General features: G+C 41.3%; 1 protein-coding gene across 2 annotated transcripts in view; it reads left to right on the top strand.

Annotated features, from left to right (window-relative positions):
* Positions 1-4,085: 4,085 nt before the first annotated feature.
* The window catches only part of LIN9 (lin-9 DREAM MuvB core complex component), a 39,918-nt gene continuing 19,099 nt past the window's right edge, over positions 4,086-24,904 (top strand). Inside the window, exons 1-6 of one of the 2 annotated variants that reach the window (XM_055816509.1) lie at positions 4,086-4,188; positions 13,541-13,573; positions 14,565-14,659; positions 18,359-18,463; positions 20,385-20,518; positions 24,543-24,668. In XM_055816509.1, coding sequence (XP_055672484.1) covers positions 4,110-4,188; positions 13,541-13,573; positions 14,565-14,659; positions 18,359-18,463; positions 20,385-20,518; positions 24,543-24,668 — 572 coding nt within the window. In that variant the 5' untranslated portion in view covers positions 4,086-4,109. The remainder of the gene's footprint in view (positions 4,189-13,540; positions 13,574-14,564; positions 14,660-18,358; positions 18,464-20,384; positions 20,519-24,542; positions 24,669-24,904) is intronic. The other variant, XM_055816510.1, reaches the window with a different exon arrangement.

The following is a 24,904-nucleotide window of genomic DNA, read 5'->3' as shown; positions in this document are numbered from 1 at the left end:
ACTGGAAAGGAATGAGTTGTCAAGACAGTAGGTCCCATGACATCCTCTGCTTTTTTCAGAGAAGTGATGTTGAGGAATGACTTCTGATACAAACACTAAACTGCAAAAAGCAGCAATTTATAAATATTTAAGCATTTTATCTTTATTTAGCGTGGCTGGAGGCTCTGTTGTACAATAGCTTGCAAATGTTAAAGATAGTCCATGCAGTTTATGTGAATTGGGTAAACTGAAGGAATACAGCCTAGGCTTACTGATTGGCAGTCAGCGTGAATTGTTTGTGACTTGCCCGAGTTCATGCAGGAAAGAAGTGGCTGCAAAAAAAATACAATACAGGTCACCCAATGCAGTATTTTAGCCCTAGAACAATCTTGGTACAGCCTTTAATGAAATCCACACACCTCACCTTCTGTTTCTAATCAGAGGAAAGGGGAAAAAAAAAAATCACCAACCCAAATAATTTATATATGTAAAAAGACCTCTGGGCACATCAAGTTCTCAATACCGTAAAGAGTTGTACTCATGAGTCATGCACTGTTCGTAACTATTGAGGTTTTTGCTTCAGCTTGCTTTCTGGAAGACTGCTTCAGCCTCTCTATGAGTTCTGGGGACGTGATTTTCTGCTGAAGTGTTTTTGTGGCCAATTTATATCCCACTTACTATTTTGCTTTAATTACTTTTATACATGTGGTGAGCCCCCTAACTTAGTCCATTATACTCTTACTCCTGTTATGACCATTAAAAAAAATAGTTTCCACTGTTGTGGAACACAGGCATCAGACCAAGAGCTTGTGCTTTTACTTTCAAGTAAATGCCAGGCTACTTCTCCAGAAATCCATTTTGGAGATGCAGTGGCATCTATGAGAAGAAATGCAGATGTAGATCCTAGCCAAGATGACTTGCTGGTTTTCATTTGTTCCCGTGTGAAAGTAGCATGCGGGCAGTGGGCACTGTGGGTCACTTTCACGGAAAGTGAGAAACACAAGTACAGTCTGAAAGCAAGAAGGAGGAATGGCCTCCCAACAACTGAAAGGGGAGACTACTGCTTCTCCCGCCCCCTCGTTACAAATTCTAATTTCATAATGTAATGAATGCAGTAGGACTCAGACTTTACAAGAGCATGCTTTGGTGACTGAAGAGAATGCTCTTTGCCAGCTGTCTGTGCTTTTCTTCCTACTACCAGGGCCTGTCTAGGGGAGGAGAAAAATGACACCCTAGCTGTCTCCTGTCCCCGGGATGTAGTGCTACCTGCACTGTGCTTACAAGACTGATTAGTAGGTGGTGTAACCCATGTCTTAATACCATCTGCAGAAATTAAGAAGAAACAGGAGTGCGGAGGTGCTTTCTGCAGTATTTGGGTGCACACCGTTAAGAGCAGGTTCCTAACGCGACCCTTTGGGAAAGGGAATGGCGTGGGTTGAGTGAAGCCAGTTTAAAGATCTCCCTCCATCTGTGCGAGGCAGGTGACCAGCAGTACCTAATGGCAGGTTGTTCGCAATGAGCGCAGGTGTTCTCTGTCACTGTGCCTGCCTATCGGAATAGTTGTGTGGCTTCTGTGTCACTCAAGTGCAAACAGCAAATCTGCCAGAATGGTAGAAGGACGCACTGGAAACATTGTGTATTGGTCTGCGTACTGGCAAATGGCACCGGCTGTGGCTTTGTCAAACAGGGTTGCATCTGTGTGACTCAGAAACAGCATGCACAGGAGAAATGAAAAATCAGAATATAGGGATACTGCAGCAGCCATAAAAGGCCAAGATGTAAGAGGCCTTTTGTAGCAGGAATCGTCGTAATATGGTGGTGTTACCCTTTCAGCACAGTGAATGGTAGCAGTTTCTGCTAAATATTTTCCAAATGCAGCTGTTGGAATGAAATGAAGGATACCCAGCATCATGTTCTTGGGAGCTGAATTCTACCTTCTGACCTGGTAGTTTTTAAGGTGGTCGGCAGGAGGTGTTGGGGGCAGGGGGAAAGCTCTCTTAGTTTTTTCATGTGTTTTCTAGGGTTATCACAATGTACAAAAAGCCCTGAGAGGCACTGGGGTTTTTGGTTTCATTTTTCCTCTTCTAGAAATTCAGGCTCTGAAGACTGTTGCAAAATGTGATGGTGGTGTAGAAAACTTCTCTTCCCTCCCCTGAAAAGCTCTTGCCTTGGTGACAGCTCTTAGCATCGGGGTGGCACGGGGCAACTGCTGCTCTCAGCACAGCGAGATGTGATGACAGGGTTTACAAAGCACAGCTGTGAAAGTCTTGCTGGAGATCAGTGTTTTCTGTCAACTGTGGAAGTCTCGGTGTCGCCACTCTTAGCTGAGCGTTAGCATACAGCCCTTGGAACACGGGGAGCCTAGCTGAAATACAGGGACGGGATTAGTGTTAACACACTATTGTTTACCTGAGCCTGGAAGGTCTGGTCCACCTCAGGTCTTTTGGGTGGTGGAGGTGTTTTATTAAAGGAGAAAGCTGTACAGGGTTTAATGTGTAGCTTTGGCCTTTGAGATAGCACAGATTACTATTTTGTTGGTTTCTGTTACTAGTTTATTTGGTGTTATGCCTGTGCTGCTTTGCATCTCTCTACTGTAGTTGCTTTGCTTAGTGCTGTGCAGTACAGAAAGCTCTTGCTGAAGTGTCTTAGGCCCTTTGGGGGCTAAAGGGAAGGAAGGCTGTTTCAACAGCCTTTCAAAGTGACCTGGAAAAGCGGGTGGAAATGTGTGCTAGGCTTTGTCTTCTCTTTTTACATTTTTTTTTTTTTTTTTTTAATTCTGCTACAACGTATATAGAAAGCCCTTGGGGAATTTCTAAAGGATTCTACTCTGTTTGTTTCTTCTCTTAGAAACTCACTTTTTTTCCTCTTAAGCGCAAGGGCAGCATTGATTTTTTTTTTTATTATTGTTTGTTTTTTAAAATTCTTTAATAACATGACCTATATCCTGCCCATCTCAACCTGCCAGAGCGCCTAGTCATCTGAGTTCACTAGCAATTTAAGAACTATATATATAATTTTCTGTGTTTTGCAGAATCCTTGGTTTAACCTAGATGCTTTTAAAGAGATGCAAACAGGCATAGTGTCCATTTTGCATTACACCACGGGGCTGTTGGCAGTATACTGAAGATGTAATACAGCTGTAGCCTTGACTGAGATACATTGTTTATTTTTCAGTTTGCATTTCCATATATTAAAAAAAGGGTGGGGCAAAGGAATTTTGGTTGCTCTAAGTAGCAGTAGGTACTGTTGTCAAAGCCCAACATACATAAAGAGCGTGGTCCATAAGCATTTTTGGTGCTGCTTGTTTGCCTCAATATCTCCATGCTTAGATTCCTTGATGCAGAGACCTGGGGGGGGGGGGGGGGGGCTATTCCAAGGAAACCATCTCTGCTGCTTGCAGAAAGCTGTCAGCTGTGATGGCCGGGGGCTGCATTAGAGGGCAGACCAAGACAGGGAGTTTGTTAGGCAACGGTAGGCTTGTTGGCTCTCAAGCGAGACCTTGACCTTCAGGCCTTGGCCTCGGTGAGCGTTTCAGTTGGCTCTTGCGGAGGAGTGCCACAGACCAGGACTGATTATGCTGGGGTTTTTGTTCTTATCGATCACCCCTCCTGTAGCCTCACCTTTGCAGGCATTTTGTTTAGGCATGGGACAGGTGAAAAGCAGAGACAAGGAAAATAGGTGGAATTTAGCAAAGAATTAGTATTTAACAAAGGAAGATGGACAGAATATAAAGGTTGTTTAAAGGCACTAAGCTAGCACGGCTCCTTTAGGGAGCCCCTTCGGACCAGTGGCAGCCTACCACCCGGAGCCGCCCGTTCCCCCCTCATCCCGCCAGGCTCCAGGAGGCCCGCGGGGGGGAGCGTACAGTTTCTGTCACAGGCGCGGTTCCCCTCGTACCGAAGCGGATCGGGACGAAGCCCGTTTCCCCTCCGCGGGAGCGCGGGGCGAACAGCCCGCCGCCCGTCCCCCTCCCCTCAGCCGGTGGCTCCTCAGGGCGACGAACGCCCGTTAGCCGCATCCCCCCCCGTTTCCCGCCTGCCCCGCGCACGCGCGCGCCGCGCGCTCGGCCCGCGAGTGCCGTCCCCGCGCGGCAGCGCCGCCTCGCGCAAGGCCCCGTCTCCTCCCCCAGAATGCACCGCGCCAGGCAGCCTTTGAAAAAGCGGCGCGGCTCGTTCAAGATGGCGGAGCTCGATCAGCTGCCTGACGAGAGTGAGTAGCGACCGGTGTCCCTGCCGCCGCCGCCCTCCCGGCACCGCCGCCCCCTCGCCCTCGCCTCCCCCCCGCTCCGGCGGGACGCCCGCGCCGCGCCCCGCCGCCGGCCCGCCTCCCTCCCTCTCGCCGTGGGCGCTGTGCGGGGCCGGAGCCCGAGCCTCCTCCCTGGCAACCGGGCCGGCCCGTTCCCCCCCCCCTCGCCCCGCCGCCGCCGCCCCTCCCGGGCGAGGCTCCGGCCCAACCGGTGGCGCGGGGAGGGCGGCGGGCGAGGGGCTCCCCCCTGAGGGTGCGACCCCCGTTGCCCTCGGGGGTGCCGGGGCTGGGCCCCCCGCCCCGCCCGGGTGAGGCGGCGGGGCTGCCCGGGCGTCACCTGGCGGGCGGGGTGCGGGGTAGGGGCGCGGCGCGGAGGGCGGGGGGTGCGGGGCGCACCTGACAGCCGGCCCTGCCGCCGGCACCGGGGCGCTGCGGGGGAGCGGCGTCCTGCCCCGGGCGGGCGGGCGGGCGGGAGCAGCCCCGTGCTCCTGTCCCTTCCTTCGTCCTAGGGGGGAAGGAGGGCTTAGTGATCGCAGTACGGTGGGAGCACCTCTGAAGGGCTGGGGGCGGAGGGTGTGCACATTGCATCTAGGGGGCACTGATAAATGCGGAGGGAATCTCTCAAAGACCCTGTATTGTCTGTCAGTAGATGAAAGCTGGTCACACAGGAAGACGGCATGAAAATACATGCTTGCTTGTGTATGCACATACAGACCTATGCATCTGCATAGGGTTTGTGTGGATGTCATTTGCAGTGCACATGAGGGTTAGATAAAAACTTGGGTATAGATGGAAAAAATACATGTGGTGTTGTATATATGGATTCATGCATGAGGTACTTGAGTGTTACAGAAGAGGAAATTATTCAACGTAAAACATGTCTACATGCTATCTTGACATGCTTTCTTACAAACTGTAAATATATGCTAAGCTAAAACTAGGGCATTTAGTGGTTTCAATAAATGTGCACACAATAGGGTAGACTTTTTTGGTGAAACCATTTTGTTCATTGCCATGCAAGTTCACAAACGTACCAACTATTTCTATATCAGAAGATTCTCAGAGTTGAAATCTTGCTTCTGACTACTCTGTGTAGGTCTTTGTTACAACTCGTGACAACTGTCAAGAGCAAAATTGGTTAATATGCATACGTGGCCAGTGTCATGGTGTTAACTGAACAGATTTATGAAGGATCATCATAAATTAAGGATAGAACTGACACTCATTTTGGTACAGCTCAGTCATGTACACTGTACCACATTAGAGTCTGATTAATACAAGTCATGGACCAGCTGAGACAACTGTAATTAACAATTAGCAATGGTTTATTGCTTATTGAATCAACCTTCTTTCTTCGCTAAAATGGACAGTGTTTAAGTTACTGTTTCTCCTTTTGCTTTACCTGTCTCCCAGGTTATGTTACCTGGAAGTTTTTCAAGAAGTTACCAAAAGTATGAAAAGTAACTTTTTGTCTCTGCCACCTTTATCTTGCCTACAGTGGGATTAGGGGGATTTGACAGGTCTGTTGCTTTACCTGTCACGGATACTAGAATAGAGTGTGCTGTTCAGATTCGCTTAGGACTGTGCTATACTGCAGACCCTTGCCAGCAGTGTCGTTATGGTATCTGCTGAGCAGGTGAAGCAGACACACAGTGCATGTATTTATGAAGGTAATAGACTTCTGCTCTGCTGACCTTCCCTCTAAGGTTTGTATTTACCCAAGTTTGGCACAAGTAGGGGATGTTTTGGTTTTTCATCAGATAGGAAGCTTCATGTTTTCTCTAGTGCTGGTGTTGGTAAACAGGTAGAAATGTGAAAGTTTCAAAGAGTGTTTGCCTTGTGCATCCATTCCTATTCTTTCCAACTTTGGTGCACTGGATATTTCCAAATTACACTGTAACTATTGCTGCACATATTTCAAGTTACACTAACTATCACAGCACATAATTGTTTCATTTCCAGTCCTATACTTAAGATGTAAACTCAGTTCTGACTGATTTAATACTGACTTTGTGCAGCTTTTGGTCTGCAGCTTGATGTATAAGGGATAATAACGGTAAGCATTGCAAAATTGTTTTTGGAATCTTCCACGGTGCAGTACAAAGATGATACTAAAAAAGTTAGATTAGTTCATGACTAACAAACAGGCTTTCAGATTTATGTATCACCCCTGTGAATTTTCTCCAGCATAGTTTATAGTAAAGTAGTAGACCATAACTGAGTTTTCACATTAAAAGAATTATAAGTAAACACAGCATACTCAGCGACAAGAAAACTGACATTTTGCAGTGTGGTAAGGAGTATGTAGTTTCACTTTCAAATTGGAAATCTGATTAAGCGGAATTTGTCCCAGAGTATTCTGATTACAGAACTTGCCGGAGAGCAAGTAGGTGTTATGCAGCTGGGCAGTGAATATTCCTTAACCCAGCAGGGAGATGAACATAATGCACATAGTTGTCTCTCATAATGTGTGCTTATTTTATCTGCTAAAGTTACTATTGTTCCATTCTTCTCTAAAGCTGACATTCTGTCCTTTTGGAATGGATAAGAGAGTTCACACTGGCCACCTTAAAAATGAAGAAGATGGTAATGCGTAAGTTTATGTGCATTTCTTGTAGTTGAGGCCTTTTCTTACTAGTCCTGCCAGGGGAGAGGGATCTGGTAAACTGGGATGGAGCAAAGTACTGTGAAGAAAGAAAGATTCTGTGGCAAACCCTCTAGCTGAAAAATTCCAGAATTTTAAAGGTCCCAACTGCAGAAGTACTTCCAATACTGGTAATTGGATTTATATTTTGCAGAAAAAATTCATTTCTGCAGACTGTTGGGTTGGTGCCCGATGAGTGACTAATTTTAGTCAATGCATTTTTTTCACCCGTCTTATCTCCTGGTAGTTTTGCAGTGGAGGTAAATGGTGGGCAGTTTTACTGCTGCAAACCAGATGGCTATTTCTCTCTGTCTCAGAAGAGGAAAACAGTTGATTGTATTGGGCTGTACATAATGCTGCCCTGTCTCCTGCTCCTAGTAATAACCATCTTATTTATGGGTTATTCAGTTATAAAATACACGCAATGAAGCTGAGGTGAGACTTGGATAAAACAGACAATATGTGCAAATGTGACTACAAGACCGACCTAGTCCCAGTAGAGACAGAGCTCTGCAGACACCACCACAGGCAAAGCTGTGTCTTGGTGCATTCTTTTGCACAAGTCAGTATGAATGAGGAGGACGTCTGAAATCAGCTCTGTAAAAGTGAGAGTGAGATCTCATTTTTGATAGAAGTGAAAGCATGCTTAGCTAACTAAATTGTCATCAGCATGGTGCTGCCGTCAGCCGTAAACCACTGAGCTGCTGTGGAGCACAGTGTTTCTGTGTTGTATGTAGGCAAACACCAACAAGTGGCAGGTGAATTAGGGAAGGAAGCAGTGCTGGGTGTCAAAGCATTAATTAACCTTTTACAGTATGAATGCTGAGAACAGTCATATATTGCCAAATATCATATTGGTAGACATTGCTGGTGGTGTTTCTAGGACCTTGTGTTTTAGGACAGGCAGAAGAAAGGGACAAGCATCTTTCTGCATGGCCTTTTATCCCATGGATGGAGCTGCGCAAGTCATTGTCCTTACCCCCAGCACAACCTTATGCTGTGGTTCACAGGCACCCTGCCCCTGCTCCGCTCTGACACTTTCATGGATAGCTGGAGGTAGGATGTGGCACATTCTAGTCCCAAGAGGCCGTGAGCCCTAGCACCACTGTGCTGTGGACATTTGAGGCAAAAATCAGCAGAACTGTATGAGATTACAGCATTTGAAAGAAAGCTCGATATTAGTTTTGTGGCTGCTAAATAGAACCCACAACTAATAATTTTGGGATCGTTTGTGCTGCATACCTTTAAAATTGTATGTTACCATGGTATCAACGTATTGTCCGTTATAAGAATACAGTGTTTCAAAAAGAGGGCTTTGGTATTGTGGGTATTGTCTACACAAGTTCTGTGAAAGGGCTTACATGGCTGAAAAAAATATTTCCATCCAGTAGTTAAATTAGGTTTTGGAAATGCATTGATGTCAGTTTATTAGTGGGCTCAAAGCATGAAGGAAATACTGATTTATGATTGAAGCGAAAAGTTATTGTTCATTTATTTATTTATTTGTTTACCTCTTCAGCAAGCCCAGAGTTTTGGGGGAGCTTAAAAGCTACCTGAAACCTCTGATAAGTGTTTTTCACTTTCTAAACTTTCCTGAATAAGCCATCCTTTTAGTGGCCAGTTGTTTGAGATGCTTCCTCCACTGGAACAGCTTGCGCCGTGCTTTTGTAGATGAATGATCGCTCGGAGGGTTAATGACTCAACGTATAATAAATGCTCATGTTTTTCCCTTCTCCATGATTTTCCTCTGTAACACCATTTTTAGCGTTGGTGATGTAGTTTAATTACAAGGGGTTTTGAGGTAGTCGTGCAACCAATGTTAAAGTAACTGCTCACCTGTGCAGAATTTAGACAAAATAATGTAATGATCTGGAGAGGAAAGGTTTTACATTATTTAACTGCTTATTTGGATCCTAGAATTTTCTAGATTAATTTAGATAAGCCCCTTGTGTCTACACATTAGTAAAATCAGTAGCTATGGTACATCCCTGTGGTTACTTGTAACCTTTAATTTCAAATTTGTAATCACTCATTATGAATTAATTATAAAAAAATCTGAAAATACTTTCATAAGTGTAATGTGCTTGTCTATGTTCCTGTTCAAATTTTAACATCAGCTGTTGGGAAGCTGTACTTAAACTGCTTTGCTTCATGTTAGTACTGAAAATACACCTCAGGGCATCCACAACTGCCCGTATGGAATTGCAGTCATACTCCACCTCTTCAGTTACAGTGTTTTCAAATGAGGGGAGACCATAGATGCTTGTTTTTAAACTTAAACCCAACTTTAACTTTTGAAAAGGAGAAAAGCTTTTGTTCTTTTTTCCCATGCCTCAGAGCCCATTTCCACATCAGCAATACTTTTTGGAGGGCAAACTGTCAGAGTTCCTTTTTAAATCTGTGTGTACTGCTCGCAGAGCAGTTAGAGGAGGGTTTTTAGGCTCTCTTCATGTAATCCTCAATCCTCTGTGTGTGCTCCCTTGTGCTGGGAGAAGGAGGCTGGAGCTAGAGGAACGATTCCTGGTGGCCGTGCTGGTGCAGGGAGGGTGGCGGGTGAGGACTAGGGGAGCTGTCCATCTGCTGGACCCCGCATGGGCAGCCACTGGAGCTGGCCCAGCCTCTAGCTAGCGTAGCATGAAAACACCAAGGTCCTTATCATGCTAGACTTGGTGGACTCGAGGTTATTTAATTTTTTTTATTTGGTTTAACATGGACTTCCTGAAAATGACTTCTTGCAAATGTTTAAAACACATAAATACACTTATTCCTGACTCTGGGTTACTAATGAGCTTCCTGTTACCATACTATTAAATGCCTCATAATCTAGCGTGCAGTTATTTTTACTGCACATCTGTGCTGCACATATTTTACAGATATTATTTTTTTTAGGTCCAGAAAAGGCCGTTGTAATCCTCTTGCATTCTTCATTAAACATGCTAGGATACCGGTATCTGGAACTTCTGTGCATTGGTTCCATGTTTCCTTTTTAGCCGTAGTTTTCTCTTTAAAAATAGATGTAAACTTGGTTTAAAGATCTGCAATGATAGGGAGCTCGACATGCCCTTTTGTAGTATAGTTATATAAAATCTGTTTAACCTGAACATATCCAATGTTAGTTTCTGACAAACAGATGTAGTTATGCCTTTCCATGTAAAAAAAGGCTGCAGAGCTATTTACTGTCTGAATTGTCTTCCTTTGTAGATACTTGTGATCAGTGCAGATCTTGACCTTCTTTGGGAAGAACAAGATTGGAGTGTCTTGACTTTCTCGCAATAAGGCATGTTTATAGATCTTCAAATCTTTCCCCTAGCTCTGTTCTGAATCCTTTCCTAATTTTTCAGACTTAGTCAAGTATGAACACTGTGTTCCAGTATTAATTTACTAACAACATAGGCAAAGCAATACTCAGTAGGATACTAAGACAAGACTAAGGCAATCGTACAGTTTGCACTGGAATAGTATGCCAGTTAGGCTACTGAAAGCAGGCCTAGTTCCTAAGCCACTGCTGTGGTGAGCAGCTGTGCTTCGTCCCTAGGTTGAGGGGTTTTTACTCTCTGTATTAAAAAGGTCATTTCCATGATCCTCTGAACTGGGAGGATCTGGAATTAGCTCTTAGCCATAATATGCTAAATGATGCATAGGCCTCATTTCTTCCTTTCCACCCATTTGTTTTTTTAGTGTTTGGTGTTTGTAGAAATGAAATCTGTGTCATTGTCATAATAGGTGTTTACATTCAAGCATGTCTCTATATTCTACTTTAATCTCTGTGTTTATAATTAAAATGCAGGTTAGAAAGACTGCCTATGATTATAATTTGTTATTCAGAACAGGAGTGTACAAAATTACTGGCGTTTAATGTCAGACTGGGATATTATAAATCTAATAATTACTTTGACTAAAATTTTGGATAGTTTTAATAAACTTAATCTGTCCTAAATCACTTTGCATTTTTTATAGTTTCTGAAATGCTTAAATATGGTTGGTTTTTATTGTAACATATTATTACTTAGAGGGTCATCCGAGTTTCTGTTTTTCTGGCCCGGTATTGCCAATCTAAATGGAAAAAGTAGGGAGGTGTACCTTCTTCACTTAAACAAGGCGTGTACCTTGCAGTTTGCTGTTGTTGCAGGTAGTCCCTAAAATCAACACAGAAGAACTTGACAAGAAAACCCTTGTAGCATAATTGTTGCCTTTAAGGTAAAATTAAGCTTACGGACATCACCGTTGTAATTTTCTGCCCTACATGTATTCTAATGCTTTAAGCTACAGAAATGTTGGTGTTAATAATTTTCTGCAACTTGTTACATTAAAATAGTTTAGTTTAACTTTGAACTTGCCTAGATCAGGTATTTCTTCTTTGGACATTTGTATTCCTAAATAAAGATGGCCTTTTCTGGTTACATTACTTCGGTTGCAGGTTAAGTGAAAACAAGTGAGCAGCCTTATTCTAGCATGCGTCTGTTGAAGATTAACTATCCCATGTGGAAAAATCCTTGGCAACTAATGCTGTTTTGGAGTGGTAATCTTACAAAGCTAGAATGTAGCACACCAACATTCTTCTGTCCATCGCTTCTTTACCTGTTGTTTCTGATGCAAATCATCTAATGCCCTGCTCCACTGACCCATCATCAGTCTCACAGGTAAAGCACCTGAGTGTCATGGTTAGCAAAGGATCTCGGGCACTTCAGCTATGAGATTGCCACCACTCCCTGTATAAAGCTTTGCTGCCTCTTGCTGAGTTGTTTCATTTCCATTGTTGACATACTTACCCTTGACTGAATTGACTGAACTTGATTCATGTGAGCAAGATGGTCAGAAAAAGGGGAAAATGATTGTAAAATCAGTCTTGCAGATGCAGTGCCTGAGATCTTTCAGAACAGTGATTCATGCTGAAAAGCCAGGTTCACAGGCACCCTGCCCCTGCTCCGCTCTGACACTTTCATGGATAGCTGGAGGTAGGATGTGGCACATTCTAGTCCCAAGAGGCCGTGAGCCCTAGCACCACTGTGCTGTGGACATTTGAGGCAAAAATCAGCAGAACTGTATGAGATTACAGCATTTGAAAGAAAGCTCGATATTAGTTTTGTGGCTGCTAAATAGAACCCACAACTAATAATTTTGGGATCGTTTGTGCTGCATACCTTTAAAATTGTATGTTACCATGGTATCAACGTATTGTCCGTTATAAGAATACAGTGTTTCAAAAAGAGGGCTTTGGTATTGTGGGTATTGTCTACACAAGTTCTGTGAAAGGGCTTACATGGCTGAAAAAAATATTTCCATCCAGTAGTTAAATTAGGTTTTGAACAGCGTGGGAGATACTGGGTGGAGGCCTTCTAAACCACCAGTGAGTCAAAACTGATTCCATTTCCTATCTTAAATTTTTTTTTTTTTTTTAAATAATAGAAATTTTCTTTCCTTTTTCTTCGCTTATTGAACTTTTTTTAACACTAGTTATAATAAGATGGCAGCAAACAAAATAATAAGATGAAAAAATAAGGAATGTGGGGGGGTGCCATTGCTGCACCTGTATTCAACAGTCCACCTCAAACCAAAATGCTGTTTCCCTGGAAAGGGGCAATAATTCATTTTTTGTCTCTGTGATATTTCCTGGAATGTATCCTCTTAGAAGCAAGGTTCTCTGGCACTGTGAAGTTAGTGGGATTAGGACCTAGATACAGAACAGCCACAAGAAAAGGAATTTCTTGGAGTCTTCGGAGTCAGTACTGTTCTTGGAACAGAACTAAAGAGAAGCTGAAAGAGGGAGCAAGGAAAGTGAGGGGGAGAACAGGATGCATGCAAGAAGGAGTGGTTGCAACACTGGAACGTAACTGGAAAGATAAAGTTGATCTGAGGGAAAAGCATGAATCTGTGGAAGCATTATTATGCAGAAATATCTTTCCCATCTGCTAATGTACTTGCTTCAAACAGCTCATTCTTAGACATCTGAAAATTCCAGAGCATGAAGGCCATAGGCCCAGTTTTGTCCTTCCTGGCACAGAAGCACTGCAGAGGTCCTACAGATGCAGTGGAAGGGGAGAAGTGACATTCTGATGAATGTGTGACACAGTTTGAACAATTCAAGCAAACTAAGGATCCTGTCTGCATTTATATCTGAACCTGGTGCCTTTCTGAATTAGGAGGTTCCACCAGGGCGCAACTAACTATCCATCTCCCTACTTGTGAACCAAGCTTAGAGAGCATAGGCTACTGCTTTTGTAGAAATTTTTGGCATTGAAGAATTTTTAATTGCTAGAAATAATTTTTTTTAAAAAGTAGTAGTGTTCATTACAGTTTCCTTGTCAATTGTGTAATACGTTTGCGACTGCATCAAACAAGCAGCCACATAGAAGCGTGTAGTTTGGACATAAAGCTTCTTCAGAATTTGCTGTGTTAAACAAAAGAGCTTGGCATCTGGAGCAGTTTTGTAGATGTGAAACTAAAGGGGAAAAAAAAACATTAATATCTTTTCAAGATTTATTGGGTAATAAACATACAATGCTATATTTAGTTGCCGTGGAGGGCGCACTGGGTTCACTCATTCAGCTGTGAAGTATTTAATATTAAATTCCACATTCAGCCTAAGAATTAATTAAGAATTGAGTAGACTCTGCATAGGCTCTACGGTTTGAAATAACTTATGATTTATGTGGACTTTTTGGTATATTGCAGGTTCTTCAGCAAAAGCACTTGTGAGCTTGAAAGGTAAGAAATTAATGTATTATTTATTTGTACCTAGTCTGACTTCAAAAAGTTCAAGAAAATAACACCGAGGAAGGTTTTTTGTTGAAATGTGATTGGTTTTGTTGTGGATATTTGTTAGTGCTGTAGACTAATAATCCTTGGTGGTTGAAACTATATATGTTGTGGTGTATTTAGACACTGCTTTTCTGGGTGAAATTCCTGAAATGTGTTTTTTATTCCTAAGTACTGCCTAGGCATCAGGATTCATGAGAAGATTGAGATAATCTTTTCTCTCTTGAGGATGAGATAGGGGAAGGATTTTTAGTGAGACCTGTACACGTGACAAAATTGACATTAGGAACGCATCTCACAATCTCATCATGTTTTCTGTCAGCAAGTTGTGGGCTAAATCAAAAATCTGTTCCTTATATCTTTTGCTTTGTTGTTGTCTTCATGAACATTCAAGTACTTATAATCTGCCCAAGAAAAAAAGTTTCTTAATATTTTACAAGGTTTTTACACAAGGAAGAAGACATAATCTGTGTGTGTAACTAATATAGGTTTATTTCAATAAAATTTTATATGCTTGTTGGTGTGCACCCACTTAATAATTTTTTAGAACCAGAAGGCAGCCAGGTCTTGTAGGGCTTTACCATCTCCAGGTTTCAGTTAAAGCCACAGTACAGCTGTCTAGATGTGGGTCAACCTGGCAGTGGAAGTAACTGATTCCAGTAAAGGAGGTTTCAAGAAATCTAAATGGTGTCAGGAGTAAAAAATGTTCTGTTCATGTTTCTCCTTGTACTAAAAATCTCTTAATTTTTTTTTAATTGGTGTTCAGAACTATTTAATAAAAATGTTGAAACTAAAATCCATTTGTAGTTGAATCCAAAGATGATGTTGCAAGTAACAAAAAACTATATTAGTAGTTAATTATGTTATGCTAGCTTTTGGTCAGTAGTTATAACATACATATATGTATATGTATCTTAATGACATGATTTCTTCAAAACAGAGGGAAGTTTATCCAGTTCGTGGAATGAAAAGTATAATTCTCTGCAGAAAACACCGATTTGGAAAAGCAAGAATGCTGGTTCTGCAGTGGAAATGGTAAGAAGCAATAAAAAGACAGCTTCAGCACTGGTAAAATGCCACAAAATGAATCAAATCTAAGGATCAGAAAATTTGGCTCAGATTTATAGTTTCATAATTTCCAAATGTTAAGCTATGTCCTTCACAAGCAGTCTATACAGTTTGATATGAGATGAAAACATATTTTATAAATTAATAATCAAATTAAATTGCTGACGTTGTTCAAGGTAGCTTGTAATAATTTCCCCTCATTTTTTGTAAAGCAAGTGCTGTGTGAAATGTTTGTACTTATTCTACCACCTTGAACGTGGGAATCACCAGTTCTGATGAACCATTTGTTTTACCTCATGAAATATCTCACATCTAATTATGGCTGAGAACTGATGCGTAAAGAAAAGGAAGGGAAAATGTCATAATGAGCTTCCACCATTGTGTCTTCTGGGGGCCAGATTTTAACCCAAAAAAAGGAATGTCAGTGAAATGCCATGTAGTGTTCTGAGGTTTCATAGGAGACCTTACATTACAGAGTAATTTGGGGTGGAGGAATGAAAAGTAATGAGCCTGCAGCCTCCAAGGGCACGTGTCTGGTGTTTGGGTTGACCCTTGCCCTCTCTCTTTTTTAAATATTCCATTGTTGTTTCTTTCCCGGTTGTATCACATTCGAGCTATTCTCCACCTCCTCTACGTTACCGAACAATGTGGGTTTGGTTTGGTTTTGCCACCAGCTATATTGCACCCAGTACCTTGTTTGTCTACACCTGTAATACTGTGTGCTCTTTTTACTACACCTTGGAGAGTATACAAAATGCTGTCTCAATTGCGAGACGGATCTTCCTCCCATACTTTCCTGGTGCTGCCACCTTCTACAGCAATTGCAATCAACTTGCCAACTATCACCTGTTTTTGTGAACTGTTTGTTTATTGGAAGCAAAGCATTATGTTTGAAAATGTATCACACTTGCCTGCTCTGCACGTAATAGAAATATCTGAGCAGCATCCAGCAGCGCATCAAGCAGTGTGACTGACATCTGTCATATGTAACTTGTTCTGTGATCTTCTCCCTGCAGAGAGAAACTTATATAGAGAAGGTGTTTATTTTGGTAGGATTTACACAGGTATATATACATACATGTTGCTATGTGTTTATGCTAGAGAACATAAGGTCTACAAAGTGCAGTTCCAGTGATCAGAACTTTGTGGTGGCCCTTAGCTCCTGCAGGAGTTCATGTCACATTTTTCTGCTGTTCCTCAGGAATGCTCATCTTCTCACAGCAACAAGCCTTACTGGTAACTTAAAAGATCGCATGTGCTGAAGAACCAAAGTCACTAGCCATAACATTTGACCAAAAACTTTGTCAATCTTTAGGTACGCTGGCTGTAGGTAATAATAAAAATGAGTCAAACTTTGAATGTAGCTCAGTGTTCTGTAGAAAGCTGGGAGGAAGACCAGAGGGTAGTCTGATGTGTTAGCAGTGGCCCGTGTTGCTGAGGTGTGATGTGGTCTTCTGCACTACTCTGAGTTCCCTGAACACTGGAAGTTTTGCAGACATTGTACCGTTGATTGAAAAATCTTTCAAAAAATGCCTGACCTATTTAGCTAACATGGGCAATACCTCTTTGCAACGCTTGTTATTTTATTCTCCTGTAAGGCACTGGCAGTCCAGACCAGTGAAATGCTTCTCAGTTTTGGATAGTGACTTTGGCAGCTTCTGTTGAGGATTGTAAAACAGTTCTCATGGTTTGGATCATAGCCTTAGCATAAGGTTGAAGGAATTCTTAAGCTTTGTCTAGATTGTTTTACTGTTTGTGTTTCTGTGTTGGCACGTGCTTTTCAACCAGTATAGTGTCATAAAATCAATAACTATATAGACATTTGGGAGAAAAAAGTTGTTCTGGAACCAGCATCTCAAATGTCAAGACTAAAATATAGTTGCAAATATTCAATAGGAACCTGGCTCTTCATCCTGTGGGCAGAATGCTGTGATTAAAAAGTCCTGGAGTTGTGCGATGTAACAGTTCTTATTGTTGGAACACGATTGTGGGTTTGTTTTCTTGCTCAAAAGTTAGAATAGTTCTCACCTTTCTTTTTGAGGATGAATAGTTTGTCAAGGATGGCAGAGATGTTATAAAAGAACATAAAGACATTGTAATTGAAATTTTTAAGATTGTTCTTAAGGTTTAGTGAGTTGGAAGATGTGAAGAGAGTAACAAACTAATGACGATGTTAATATGATGCGGGCACCATTCAGTTACCTTGCCAATATGTAGTTCTTCTGTTCAGTGTGTGTCTCTTTCCTGGTTTGTAACATCTACAAGGAATGGATGTTTTCTTCTGTGTGCTGAATGTGCATAGGTGTCTAGCACATACAGGGCACTATCGTTACTTAAATACTCTTGTGTAGTTATATGTATAAAATATATATGATTTAGAGTAAGAAAGGCACATTTCCCTGGGAAAGCTCCAGCTGTTCGCATGGCATGGGACAGACAGCACTGATTAATTTAATAGAGAATATCTCTTTTCAAACAGATACTTTAATCAGTCATAAACTTATTAAATGCCTTCTTAAGTGTAAATGCTTGAAGTTTTATTTCACTTTATTTGTTTATTTTGTTCCTGACTCCTATTAAGGGCTTATCTTTATCATCATTATTCTTCACATTGTGGGTGTTATAGATTTTATACCCATATCAACTTGTAGCACTTTCACCATCAGTACTGAAAGAAGTGAAATCTGCATTTGTTCTGCCTTTACTCATCACCTTTGTAAATAGTTTGAAGTATGAAGCATGCTACAGGGTGTATGTAGTCTTGGGGTTCTGCAAAGGAGACACTTTTCAACTGTGCCTGGCTCTGGTGCTGAGCCACTAAGTCCTCATGGAAGGAAAGGCTGCTTGCTCTCAGCACTAGCCAGTCACAAGTTGCTCTTTTGTCCTGAAAGCATAAGCGTTTTGTCATAGTGTAGAATGTTGAGGAATAACCAAATGGAAGTGTTTTTTTCATTACATGTATTTGCAATATGGTTTCTTGTTTTCAATCAGCCTTCTAATTCTCTTTGAGCTATGGCATCTTGGCATACAGGTAAATTTTAGGTAGCATAAATTCTAAATTCTTCTCTTTTCTGGTATTTTCACATAACTTACTCAAGTTTTAGTTTCTTTAGACTTCAGCTTCTTAGCATTTTGCAGTGTAGGCACTTTCAGTAAGTTAACAAAACAACAAACCCCCAACACTTTATTAGACTCATAAGAAATCCTTGCAAAAAATTATATCCAGCTAATATTTTTACTGATAACATACCAAAATAAATGCACTGTTTGAATAAACTTTTTTTTTGGCCCACAATTCAGAGCAAACCATGTAGCAGATATGCTTATAACCAAAGCAAGCTTAGATACACAAGTGTTTAGACACCTAACTCCTCTGGAAACAAGTGGGAGTAAGGATCTAAATACTTCTGTGGAACTGGGCCAGCAGTATAGTAATGGGTTATAGTTAGCACTGGAAAGCCTGGAATCTTAAATTCCTTATTCTCTTCTCTCAGCCCTTAGATCTCTAACTGCTAGGAGGCACTACTTATTGTGCACCATGTGCCTTAAACCCAATAGGTGGCAAGAGAAAAGGCATTCCATTTCTCTCACTGTGAATTCTGTGCATGAACAGAGAAATCAGATTATTTTTTTCTTGTAATTCATTCTTAATTTTGATACATGCAGCCCTTCAGAAAATCAAAACGGAGTCGACTCTTCTGTGAAGATGACGACAGACAAATAAACACAAGGTCACCCAAAAGAAATCAGAAGGTTGCGATGGTTCCACAGGTACCTACATGTATGCAGATATTTTTACCAAAAAGGGGAACAAGCCTATCTGTGTTAGCTGGAAATGAGAATACATTTGCTTTTCAAGTTGCATTATCAGTTTCTGAATATTCTTGTGAGGAAAGCTGTTGCTAGGAGTAAGCCACAATTCAAAACAGATTTATTTTTCTTCCTCACAACTGGGTTCCTCAGTTTGTTTACGGGAGTACCTGTTCTTTTTGATCCTGGACATAAGCATACAGAGTAGAAAGGATTCCAGACTAATTGCCCATCTTGCTTCTGCAAACAATCATATCCTGTAGTCTGCATAAATTTATTCAGCTTCAGTTAAAAACTGGCTAGGTTTCTTGCACTGACTGCATCATTTAGAAGGCTGCTATAGAACTTAATGTATTCCAACAGTTAGGAACTTGCTCTAGATGCGTAACCTAAATGTATTCATGGGCATCTATACCTTCTTGATCCTGTAATGATAATGTCCTGCAATTCAAACAGCTTGTTTTTCTACTCCTCCACTTGACTGTCTACTCCTTGATAGAGTATGAAAGAGCAGCTGTAATTCCTCTTGGCTTTTATTTGCTGTTAGACAGGGAAATATCTCTTAGTCTCAAAGAGCTGGCTCTCTAGTACCTTTGTCATCCAAAGCACTTCTCTCTACCATCACCTTGTGAGCCTGAATTTGCCACACTGAAAAAGTACTATTTGAATACTGGTCTTACTTGCCTTCTAAACTGTATTGTGCAGTGTCAAATGGGGAGGACTTAGCAGTTGCCATTTTGCTGGGTCCGTTTTGTGGGAGATGAGGACCATGACATTTCTCTGTATTCATTACCATGATTTCTTAACAGTAGAAAGGCCTGTATAGTGTTCTAAAGCCTGGCTGGTTTGTGCTCATGTCTGGTTCAGGAGGTCTGGTGATTGTTAGATAAACATTTGTGAGGGACTGCGGCTGCCCTAGCTGACAGTTCTTGCTGTCCTGCTTCGCTTCCTGGAGTTCCAGTGGGAGGAAGGGGACCTGTATCTAGACAGTAGTGGTTAAGCACAGCAGGAGCCAGCAAGGTGCCTACCTTACGCTTTATCCTATTACCGCTGATACTAAAGGTCAAAGTACTTTTGAGTGGGTGGGGAAGGATAACACCTGATTATGGGATGGAGACCCAGTTAGACTAATATTCTCAAAAAGCTGGATTTTTTTGCAAATAAGGTTTTCTTTCTGTCTGTTAAGACAGCCATCTCTGGAACAAAATTACAGAATTATTTCTCTATGGTCTTAATTAAACACAGGTCTATGTATTATGCATGCAATCCAAGACAGTATCTTTTCTGCAATTTATAAAATACTTTCAAATGTAGTTAAAACTTGATGGCTTATGTCTATGCTAGTTTTTCTTGCAGTTTTCTAAAAAGCAGGTGCTCTGCTCAAAGCTCTGGCTATATTACATTCCTGTGCTAGCTTCATCCTCCGTTTAAGAAGAGTTAGCAGGAGTAGAAGCACTAGTGCAAATGAGGCGGTTGGTGTTGCTGGCATCTGAGTTGCAACATCATGTATGTTCACTGGAAACCATGTTCAGTAGTGCCTCAAACTTTTGAAGTCTGTGTGTACTTTAGCGCCATGCTATTGTTACCAATAATGTAGCTTCAGTGTTGGAAAACGTTTCTGTTAGAAAAGCTTTGTATGGAGATATTTTGTTGTATTGACCCAGCTAAAGTTTGCCATCCGTTCTGTTTGATTGCATTGCTGATACAATGCAGTAAGGATTATTACGGATCTGCAACAAAGAAATTGTCATGAAACAGTATGTGTGATTAAAATGTAACAATTATTAATGTGTAATATTTTATCAAGAAAATCTAGTTTAATTTTTTGAATATTGAATAATGTTAGACTGTGTTTAACTGTTTCCTTCCTTTTACCACATAGAAGTTTAATACAACAATGCCAACACCAGACAAGAAAGCATCGCAGAAGATTGGTTTACGGCTTCGTAACCTGCTCAAACTTCCCAAAGCTCACAAGTGGTGCATATACGAGTGGTTCTATTCAAATATAGATAAGTATGTTTGGTTTATATAGTTATCTCTTATTAGTATAGAAACAAGTCATTTTCTGAAACTGAGCTGCAAATTTCCATATATTTGTTAGATACTCCAAAGTTTATTCTTAAATTATCAGCTATTGAAAATTATGTTGTTGTTTTGTTGGGTTTGAGGGGTTTTTTCTTTTTTCAAAATGAGCAACCTACTTGGGTAGTTCCTTGGGTAGTCTTCTATGGAAAGCCTTTTTTCATGGAAATAAGTTTTTTTTATCACCTCTGCCTCTGCCAGACATAAGATTTTATTCATAATGTTTTTAGCATGTTACGCATGAAGTTATCAGAACACTTAAACTTGTTTGAAACCTTGGATCAGTGTTACATATGGGGAATGGGAAGGAGACTGCTCCTTTATAAGGTGCTGCTTCCCTGAAAGATGTAAATCTAGATTTTGGCTGTGTCTTTCCTATCATCCTGTTTTTATTGTGACCACTAACAGAACTCCACGTTGTGACTCTTCAGCTGTTGTCTTGATATCTGTCCTCCTTGGATCTCCCAATCTATCTCTTAGGCAGTTTCTGCAATTTGTGCCTCGGAGTCTTTGGCCCTTGTTCTCTTAATGCCACTAGCAAGGTGATGTGAATTGTTTAAAAGAACCATTTTAATTTAGTCCCTCATAATGGAAGACTAAAAATTCTAAAATGTAAAAATCATTATTGATAAATGGAATCTGAAAATCTACACTGGTTGACTAATAGATGAAACACTATTACTTAATGTTCTGAAGAATGGCTTCAGAGTTAACAAGCATTATTTTCCAGAATTTATTCGTAACAAAGTCATTACTTTTTTTCCTTCCCGTTTTAATCACGATTCCTGTGGCTGTTTTCCTTAACTGAGAAGGCAGTCATAGCAACAGAAAAACATTTTAGGATATGTTCATCACAAATAGAAAAATTACATGTCCATTTTAGTTTTAAATTCATCATCTGTAGGATTTCATTCCTTTGAAAGAAGTAGTCTTTAAATCCTTTTTTTTTTTCCTTATTTGGGAAAAACAAACAAACAAATCCCCAACAAAGAACCCAAACCTTACTTATTTCTAGTAGTAATTTTAAAACGTGACATTTATAATTATGATTTTTACTACAGTCCAGGAACTTTTAGTTTATTCTCAATAATTGTCTATGGAACTTTAGGTCTATCAGTAGACTAGAATTTGAGTTTAGCAAGTAATTCTGAAAAACTCTTTGATAGTTATCAGTGTGTGCTTACGTGGTGGGTTGACCCTGGCTGGATGGCAAATGTCCGCCAAAGCTGCTCTGTCACTGCCCTCCTCAGCTGGACAGGGGAGAAAAAAACATAACTTAAGTCTCATGGGTCAATATAAGGTTAGGAAGAAATCACTCGCCAGTTACCATCACGAGCAAAACAGACTCACCTTGGGGGAAATTAGTTTAGTTTATTACCAATCAAATCAGAGAAGGGTAATGAGAAATAAAACCAAATCTTAAACCACCTTCCTCCGACCTCTCCCTTCTTCCCAGGCTTAACTTTACTCCCAAATTCCTTCCCTCCGGCCCGCCAGCGGTGCAGGGGATGGGGAATGGAGGTTGCAGTCAGTTCATCACACTTCATCTCTGCCAATCCTTCCTCCTCATGCTTTGCCCCTGCTCCAGCGTGTGGTCCCTCCCACAAGACAGTCCTTCATGAACTGCTGCAGTTTCAGTGCCTTCCACAGCTGACAGTCCTTCAGGAACAGACTGCTCCAGCATGGTCCCTTGTGGGGTCACAAGCCCTGCCAGCAAACCTGCTCCAGCCTGGGCTCCTCTCCATGAGGCCACAGGTCCTGCCAGGAGCCTGCTCCAGCATGGGCTGCCCACGGGTCACAGCCTCCTTCAGGCACCCACCTGCTCCAGTGTGGGGTCCTCCATGGGCTGCAGGTGGGGATCTGCTCCACCGTTACTAACCATGGGCTGCCGGGGAATCTCTGCTCCGGCACCTGGAGCACCTCCTCCCCCTCCTGCACTGACCTTGGGGTCTGCAGGGTTGTTGCTCTCACGTATTCTCACTCCTCTCTGCAGCTGCAGTTGCTGTGCACAGGGTTTTTTTCCTGGTTTAAATACATTATCCCAGAGGTGCCGCCACCATCACTGGTGGGCTTGGCCTTGGCCAGCAGCGGGGTCCGTCTTGGAGCCAGCTCTGTCAGACATGGGGGAAGCTTCTAGCAGCTTCTCACAGAAGCCACCCCTGTAGCCCTCCTGTTACCAAAACCTTGCCATGCAAACCAAATACAGCTTGTCATGCTAGTAAGGTATGATGATGTTAAGATACTATAACATAGTTTCCTAAGAAGCTATGTATCTTTGGAAGAAAATCCTTGATGTATGTTGTTTTGAGTGATATGATGTAGACTTAATGAGAAACTTGAAAAGGTTTCAAGTATAGAGCTAACTGTCAACTGACAAAATATGGCTCACTGTACGAGTCTCAAAATACTTTAATCGAATTGTCTCATCTAAAATTGAAGTCATTGATTTAAATGCCATGTCTACTGTAAGTTTTTGAAATATTTTAATCTCTACAACTATCATCTGTGGTTATTAGATTATTGAAGCTGATTCTCTGTTGTGCTGCAGAGGACCGTTTTCTGTAAAATCCCATTGACTTCTGACACCCAGAGACTTCTAAAGAGCTACTTACTAACACAGTGATCACAGGCCCTCAGAACCAGATGCAGCTGTAGCTTGCCTACACCGTTTCCCAGAGCTTCCAATCTTGTGGATGCTGTGAGTTTATAGTTTGCCTGCTTAGGGATGAGTGATAGTAAAAACAATCAAATACAGATTCTCTTTCTCCAAAAATAACAAAACGGTTGTTCTTTACACAGGTATCTTAAGTTGGTGACAGTAAATCTGGATAAAATAAAACTCTTTTATGTGCTTCCTTGTCCATTTCCTGAGCCTCATTGATCATTCTTTGTGGCTTCCTTTTCACTTCATGGCATAACTGCAGATCTTTCTACTGCAAAAATATTCTGTTCCATTCTTGCCCAAGTCTCCTTATCTCCATGCACCTTTCCTCTCTCCCAACACCCCATACACTCGCCTGAGAGCAGTCTTGCTTCCAAGGTCCTCTTTATTCTGTGCTTGGAGCTATTCCCCCTCTAAACCTCAGCACCCTGCAGAGAGTGGAGAAGAGTGGCTTTATCTAGGATGCAGTTATTCTTTTGTTCTCACCAGGTGAGATCTATTTCAGTTGCACATAGTCTTTAATGATTAACCTGCTATTAGATGGGTATATCCATTACGGCTCCCTTGTCTCTTTAGCCGAAGAAGGATGTGGTGCTACAAAGTAAAAGGCAGTCATAAAACATACAGATACAGACAGGTCGTAGCATCAAAGAGAAATTCATAAGTTGTGTAGGTAGGTTTTCTGAACTGTCACTTTTATAGTACTGATTCTCTGCTTCGTCATGGAGTCATGGTATGATACAATAAAAGTCTCACCTGTATAGCTGTGGAGAATGACATGTTGGCTCAATTTTGTGTATTTTGGAACCCTCTGTTGAGAATCTGGGTTATAACTGAATGAATTTATGAAAAATGTACTGTCTGTCTATTTCTCAGTATCACATTGTCCCTTCCTTTATTCTCAATACCTCGCCATATCTTTATGGTTTACTTCAGCATGTTGCAGTATCCTCATGATACTGCATTGGCTTTGCTGAAGTTTCATTTGGTGCTTTTATATACATTACAAAAGAGGATGAATAGATAGTTTCTCTGTATTAACAAGAGAGAGGGACATTTTTAAACATCACTGATAGTAAGGCTCAAGTAGAACAATAGTCTGGAAACTTTCTGTCTTTGTTTTCAGTTTAATTTATTTCAGATTATATTTTTCCTTTGAATAGGAGTGTCGTCTTTATATGACTAATTTACACTTTTTGTTTTCAATGTATTTCATGTGATGGATGTTTTTTGGAATCTCACGACAAGAGTTTACTAAGTGTAGTTAACAGAGGACCAATTATGTTTCAACAGGCCACTATTTGAAGGAGATAATGACTTCTGTGTATGCCTGAAAGAATCTTTTCCAAATTTGAAAACGAGAAAATTGACAAGAGTAGAGTGGGGGAAAATCAGGCGATTAATGGGAAAACCACGGAGGTAATTCTTTGTTTTCTTTCTATCTTTTCAACTAATAACTGCGTCTAGATTTGATGTTACCAGAACTGTTCCTTCCAAAACAATTTTGCATGCCAGTAGTAAAGCAAAGTAATAGCTGACAGTAGAAAAGTATTTTATTGAAAAGGTGTTCCCTGAGCACACACCCCACTCCCTGACACACCCTGTTCATTATATGATATATCCAGTCCGTGTAGTTCTCATGAGCCTATATTTGA

Source organism: Falco peregrinus, chromosome 11, assembly GCF_023634155.1.
Source record: "Falco peregrinus isolate bFalPer1 chromosome 11, bFalPer1.pri, whole genome shotgun sequence".
NCBI lineage: Eukaryota > Metazoa > Chordata > Aves > Falconiformes > Falconidae > Falco > Falco peregrinus.
The sequence above is the reverse complement of the archived record's forward strand: the minus strand, read 5'-3'. Positions and strand labels throughout refer to the sequence as shown.